This window comes from Notechis scutatus, chromosome 3 (assembly GCF_049901735.1).
Source record: "Notechis scutatus isolate UNSWTSFEM ecotype Mainland chromosome 3, rNotScu1.2, whole genome shotgun sequence".
Lineage (NCBI taxonomy): Eukaryota > Metazoa > Chordata > Lepidosauria > Squamata > Elapidae > Notechis > Notechis scutatus.
Genome location: NC_142011.1, coordinates 109613532 through 109620030, shown reverse-complemented (window position 1 = coordinate 109620030; position 6499 = coordinate 109613532). Strand labels below are relative to the sequence as shown.

General features: G+C 43.4%; 1 protein-coding gene across 1 annotated transcript in view; it reads right to left on the bottom strand.

The window, feature by feature from the left end:
• LMX1A (LIM homeobox transcription factor 1 alpha) overlaps positions 1-6274 on the bottom strand; it is a 67955-nt gene extending 61681 nt beyond the window's left edge. The window contains exons 1-2 of the mRNA XM_026682205.2: positions 6089-6274; positions 3585-3771 (exon numbers count right to left, since the gene is read on the bottom strand). Of these exons, the coding sequence (XP_026537990.2) occupies positions 3585-3771; positions 6089-6155 (254 nt within the window). The 5' untranslated portion in view covers positions 6156-6274. The remainder of the gene's footprint in view (positions 1-3584; positions 3772-6088) is intronic.
• Positions 6275-6499: the final 225 nt, after the last annotated feature.

Here is a 6499-nt window from a genome sequence, read left to right as displayed (position 1 = left end):
CGCTCACGCTGCACACTGCCCCCCCTCCACCCCAGCAACGCTTAGGAAAAGAGTTACACAAGCATCCTTTCCAGAAGTGAAGGGGGGGAAGGATTCGGAGCAAAGGCTGAAACCGGGAAGAGAAAAATTCCCAAAGAAAATCGCACGAGCAGCATCCCATTCCTGGGAGAAAAACAAAAAAACAAAAACACGAACTCTTCCCGAAGCACAAAAGCAAGGATGGCGCTTTCTCAGCTTTGAGCTGCGTCGCTGCTCTCCCACCCTCCACTCGTCCCCACGTGCGGCGAAGTTTCTGCCACTGGGGGGTGGAGGGGGATGGAAGGAGGTGAGGGATGGGGCAAAGCCTGGAGCCTGCCTGTCCGCTCACACGAGCGGAGTGGGTGGGTGGGGAGGAGGAGGAAGAGAGACTCCGGCTGGGCTTGAAGGGGCTTCGCAAGTTGCGGAGCTCCGCCCCGTCGCTCTTGCACCGAGTGACAACAACGTATTTGCCGGCGTATAAGACGACCTTTGTTATATACTCGCCGTATAAGACGACCCCCCCACTTGGAGGCATGTTTTTCAGGGCAAAAAAGTCGTCTTATACGCCGGCAAATACGGTAGTTTGGATAATGAAAACAACCAAACCAGAGAGCACCAAGCACCTTTCATTTCAACCCTGAGCTACAAGTATTTTCTTCTGTCACTATCCTCTGATATGTTTGGAATCTTCCACGCTCTGTTTCCATCTAAAAGCACGAATCACTACATACAGTAATCGGCAGTAAGACCAACCACTTTCTCTCCAGTCTTTAACATCTTCCCTTGAAACTAATATACCACTTCAGTTGACCTAATAAAGACAATGCCTCTTTACATTTTGGGGCTATTTCCCCTGGAATTGTAATCAGTGAAGTTTGTATTTATGTGTTTTATTTTGTTTCAGTTATGTCCACTTTTAAAACCTTAAAAAGCACAGCTATTGAGTGTGGATTTTTTTTATATTTCAGATACTATCTTAGTTTTTTTTTAAATTAAGATTATAGCCATCCCTGTAAAATTTCTCAAACTAATCATCTTCTCCCCAAGAAGTTGTTGAGTGAATCGCTGCAATTGTTAAGTTAGTAACATGGTTGTTAAGTGAATCTGTCCTCCCCATTGACTTTGCTTGTCAGGTCACAAAAGGGGATCATATGACCCCAGGACCCTGCAACCGTCATAAATATGAGTCAGTTGCCAAGCAGCTGAACGTTGATCATGTGACCATGGAGATGCTGCAACAGTCATAAGTATGAAAAACAGTCCTCACTTTTTCAGTGCTGTTGTAACTTTGAACAGTCACTAAATGAACTGTTGTAAGTCAAGGACTACTTGTAGAGTCGCCCCTTGGAAGCTCTGTAGATAAGGAGAGGACAGGAAATCACCTACATGTGATCTGGATGGCACTTTCCCCTGTCCTCTGGTTGTCTGTGGGTTTGAACACTAGGAAACAATGGGGTGTATAATCTTGCTCATAACCGCAATAGACTTTTAAAGGACACTAATGCAAACCTCACTTCCTAATCTTTTTTTTGGAATTTGCTCATTGATTATTCTAAGGTATTAGAAATCTTAGAATGAAAATTTAGGAAATGTTGGGTGGATCTGTCTTTAATTCTGAATGATAGAAAAAATTAATTAAAAACTTATATAAACTTAATAATTTAAAGAATCTGAAATAAACAGCAAAAAGCTAAATAAGATTTTTGATCTCAAGAAAATTATAAACTAAGGATCATGATAAAATTGAAATATTGAAATATTTACAATAAGATTTTGGAATTAATTATAAAGTATAAATAGCTTATGGGAAATAAATCCTCTTTTGGTTTTTAGAAGACCTAAATATTTTCATGATTTCAATAGGTGGACACTAGAGGAACTGAATAATTTAATTAGAGGAAAGATATTCAGGTCTGAAAGGGCTGCAAAATGGATGACAATAAAAACAGGAGACTTCTGAAGAATGGAATCAAAAAATAGTAGCCAAAATATCAGCATTGTCAGTAATAACATCTGCTTCTATGGATTATGTACAAAATAAGTTATTAAAGAAATGTCAGCTGTAAAACAAATCTTATCTGACAAGATAGAGATGGCGAAAGTGAATTTAAACTAACTAACAAGGAGATCGTTTAGAAAAGGTCTATTGGTTAAGGCACCAGGCTAGAAACCATGAGACCCTGAGTTCAAATTCTGCCTTAGCCATGAAAGCCAGCTGGGTGACCTTGGGCCAGTCATTCTCTCTCTCAGCCCAATTCACTCACAGGGTTGTTGTGGGGGGCGGAAACAGGAGAAAGGATTATTAGGTAAGTTCACTGTCTTGAGTTATTTGTAAAAATAATAAAGGCGGGATACAAATAAATACATAAAATACATTAATAAATGTTCCAGTTGGTCTACAAAAGGAAGTGGCTCAGGTATTAAAATTTAAAAAGGAAATACAAATAACAAACCAATAGAGTGACCTAGATAATGTTTTTCCTATTAGAGTTACTGTTAAATATTTGAAGAATCTTTGTTTAAATTTAGTTTATAGTCGATTTTTCTATTATAAATATATAATGTATATTTTATTATACACATAGATATGAAAGAGAGAAAGAAAGAGAGAATGAACACACTTATATTCCAAGCATGGTATAATTCCAACTTGCAGAGAAAAAAAGTGTTAAAATTTATACTACTGTAGTATCTAGTATTCTGTCATTAAGACTCATTATATGGTTTTGTCTGATTATACAAATCTCACACCAACTTTGTTTTTCCCATATATATTTCACTTTATAACATCAAATCTGCTAGGTGAAATTTGAAGAACAAAAATGCAAAAATCCCTGAGCATTAAGCATGTCTGTTACAGATCCACTCAAATGATTGAACTTTCTTTGCACTTTTAATCCTCTCTACATTTCCTAACACCTGTTCAAGGTCTCTGTACAATCTGGCATTGCAAATGATCTTAGGTCAAGAGGTACAAACCAAGTAACAGGATGAGTTTTCACCAACATTGTTTGGTGAAACAACATGACAGTTTGCCAGTTACACAGAACTCCTTAGCAAAACAAACAAACAAAACCTCGATCTTTTGCTATAAAAGGGTATTATAAAATAAAATTTATATTAAAATAATCAGTAATTTTATAACACCTAGTTCAGTAAATATATAGCCCCTTTTGTATTTATGGAAAAATGTAGATTTATAAAACTATGTCAAATTCATATAAAAACAAACTACTATAACCTAATATTAAGAGAAACCAAATAGCCTGAAATTGTTGCTGGATTACAAAAAAAATTAGGATGACCAGAAGAGGGCAGCAAAGATTAGGGGTTTTTTTCCCCATATCACTTTGCTGCCTTCTAGTGATAATTTGATTGCTTGCAGCCCTACCTTTTGTTCTTCCCATATATACTTTTTACCTTACTAAAAATTGCACTCAAGCAAGTAGTTACCCTCGTATTTTTCATCTGAACAAGAGCAGAGGCTCCTTCCCCCGTTTCAAAAGGGAGGAAAATCCCCGTGGCCTGTGGGCTTCTACCGAGTCCCGCGAAGACGGCGGACTTACTTCTCGTAGTCCAGGCGGCAGTAAAGCTTCTGCTCCCGGTAGAAGCAGCTGCTTTCCAGGGGTTCTCGGCAGGAGGCGCAGCGCACGCACCGCTCGTGCCACAGGCGGTCGTTGAGGCGCAGCAAGAACCGCTCCGCGATGACGCCTCGGCAGCCTTCGCACACTGAGCGCGGCCTGGCGGCTCTCCCTGCAAAGACCCAGAAGGACGTTGACCGTCGCGCCAGCCGTCGCCGCCCCGCCCCGCCCGCCCCGCTGATCCAAGATCCAAGATCCAAGTTCTTGGAAATGTCCCGCTAACCCTTTGGACAAGTTTCTCGGGCGTTGTATTGCCCTGCACGTCTCCGATTCGTTTTAAACGTTTTGGGTTCTCTTGAAGGGTGGAACCAGAGAGATACCCAGCTTGGGTGTCCTATTGCCAACCATTCGGCCAGCCGTGCTTTCCCTCTCCTCCTTCCAGGTTTTTCCGAATAAAGACACTCGAAACCAACATTAGCCTCCGAAATAAAGCAAATTGGCCTACGCTTACAACTACGACAGGCCCGCCTTAGGCCCGTTTGCCCCATAAGGCCGCCTTTTCCCAAACATTATTTGAGGGGGGGGGATTGTGAGCCCCCGCCCCAAGGGAAACCCTACTGCCTCCTGTTCTGGTTTGCCTCAGGCTCAGGAGGGTTTCGCCATTCCTCCCTTTGAGATTAAGGTCACTTGGTAAAGCGTTGCATAGAGGTGGCCATTGCCATTATAACCAGGGAAACACCCTTTCCAGGCTGTCCCGCCGCAACAGTGGATTCTTATAAGTGGCTGGTTTTGAGTTGCGGGACGAAGTGGCACCCTATCGTCCGCCCTGAGGCTTGGCCTGGAGGACCAAACCCTGGGAAGTCACGAGGCTCGCTTCCACGCCATGGCCGCCCTAACTTTAAACCGATCTCCTAACTCTTCTTTCGGGGAAGAAATGTGAAACTGTCTCTCAAGGCTTACAAGCCACTATTGCCTTTTCTTCCTCTCGGTATAATATATGATATTGAACTGTTTTCCTTGCTTCTTTTGCGTTGGTCATTTTCTCTAGAAATAGAGGTGCATTCCCCTCTCCCTTTCAATTCTGATTTTTATTGTTTGTTTTTTTAATTTTAGTGAGAGGCTCTCTTGTAAAACTCTGGCATCGGTGCGATTTCCCCCGTTGATGTCACAAAACCAGCTTTCGAGTTGCTTTTCTATTTGTATTTCAGATGGTGACCGACTAGGTGCCCTGGACGGAGACGCTTTTGTTGGGGGGAGGGGCGGCGTTAAAGAGACGTTCCGGCGCTGGAAGAGCGAAGGCAGAACTCGGTATTGGCCATTTGAAGCACAAACGGAAGAACGAATGATTTTGTTTTCTATCTCTTCGTCTGAAAAAATATATTTGTATCCACTATGAAATAATTATTTATTCAAAATAGTTAAATCCTGCTTTTCTACTCAAAAATATCAATTTTGATTTAGGGAAACCGGCTGCTTTCAAATGAACAATTAGAAGCATTTTTCCCCCCTGAACTATCTTTATTTTTTTCTTTTATTTTGGAGTGGAGAATAAAAATTTAAGCAGTAAAAAAGGAGGAATTAAAAAGAAAACTGGACCCGTTCTAATGCAACCCTAACCTTAAAGACTTGCTAGAGCGGCTCACTATCATTGCCCGGTTTTTTGTCTTATTGTGCCTTGTAAGCCGCCCTCATAAGGAATGAATCCGCTGTGTATCTTCAGAAGAGCCTTCCAAAGCGCATCCACAGGGAAACAACGGCGCCGAGGCTCTGAGCAATCCCTTTCAAGCCTGCCTCAAAACCTGCTCTTGAAACAAATCTGGAGAGAGGGCTTTACTTACTTTTATTAACTACAATAGTTATGATCTGTCCAATCCGACCCCCTTTATGCTCAATTTAAATGCTGAGATTTGTTTTCAATTATAATTGTCTTTCACACATAATGCGTTAGTTTAATCGTTAATTAACGATATTAATTAGAACAATCGGTACATGTAGTACATGCAAGCACGCATATAAGTATCTGCTAATTATTATATTGTATTTTCTTATCTGTCTGTTGGGCTGAAGTCACTTCAGTGCCAGGTAAATCTTGAAGTCGTGTTTTCAAACTGCTAAAGGGAGCAGTTGTCTGTCCTTTTCACACACGCGCGCGCAAGAGAGACACCCCGGATTTCTCTTTTTCTCCCCCACAACATACATTTGTTTTCCTGGGGGTGGCTTTTGAGGCAAAACCGGCTAATATATATATACTCCTGCTCCACGATCGCATCTAGCTGTCGGCTTCTCTGCCGATTTCACGTGCGAAGAGGTGTCGAACGCACTTGGCCTGCCTCTCCTTCTTCTTCTGGAGGCTCCTTCGTTGAGGAGAGCAGAAGGGCCTGCCCTCAAGCTCTACAAAGGAGAAGGAGACCCGCAAACCGTCGGGGACGGCCAGGCTCAGAGACTCATCCCAAATCTGGCCGTGGTCCGACCCTACTGCCGGTACTTACCCAGCATCGGGGTAGAGAAAGAGGGCGGCGGCGGGGGCTCCAAGGCGTCCTGCAGAATTTCCTCCATTTTCAGGCCGCCCAGTTTGACAAGAGAGAAGGCGAAGAAAAGCGCTCCGATTCCGCTTGCGGAGAAGAGAAGAGGTCGGTAAGACAAGGAGTCCCCTAAACGGTTTCCCCGCAAACCTCCCCGTCTGCACCGCAGCGGGCCCTATTCGAACCTCCAAGGGACAGTCCCGGTCCGGCTACAGACCTGCGCTCCTTTTGCCTCCCGCAGGAGCTTCTGGCGCTTACCTGCCGGCCGGAGTGGCCCCGCGGCGTCAAATCTAAAACAACCCCTTTCTCGAACGGCGGCGCAGAAAGGGCTTAGCATCGCGCCTTGGCCGGGAAGCCCGCGGGCTCTCCCGAAGGCGG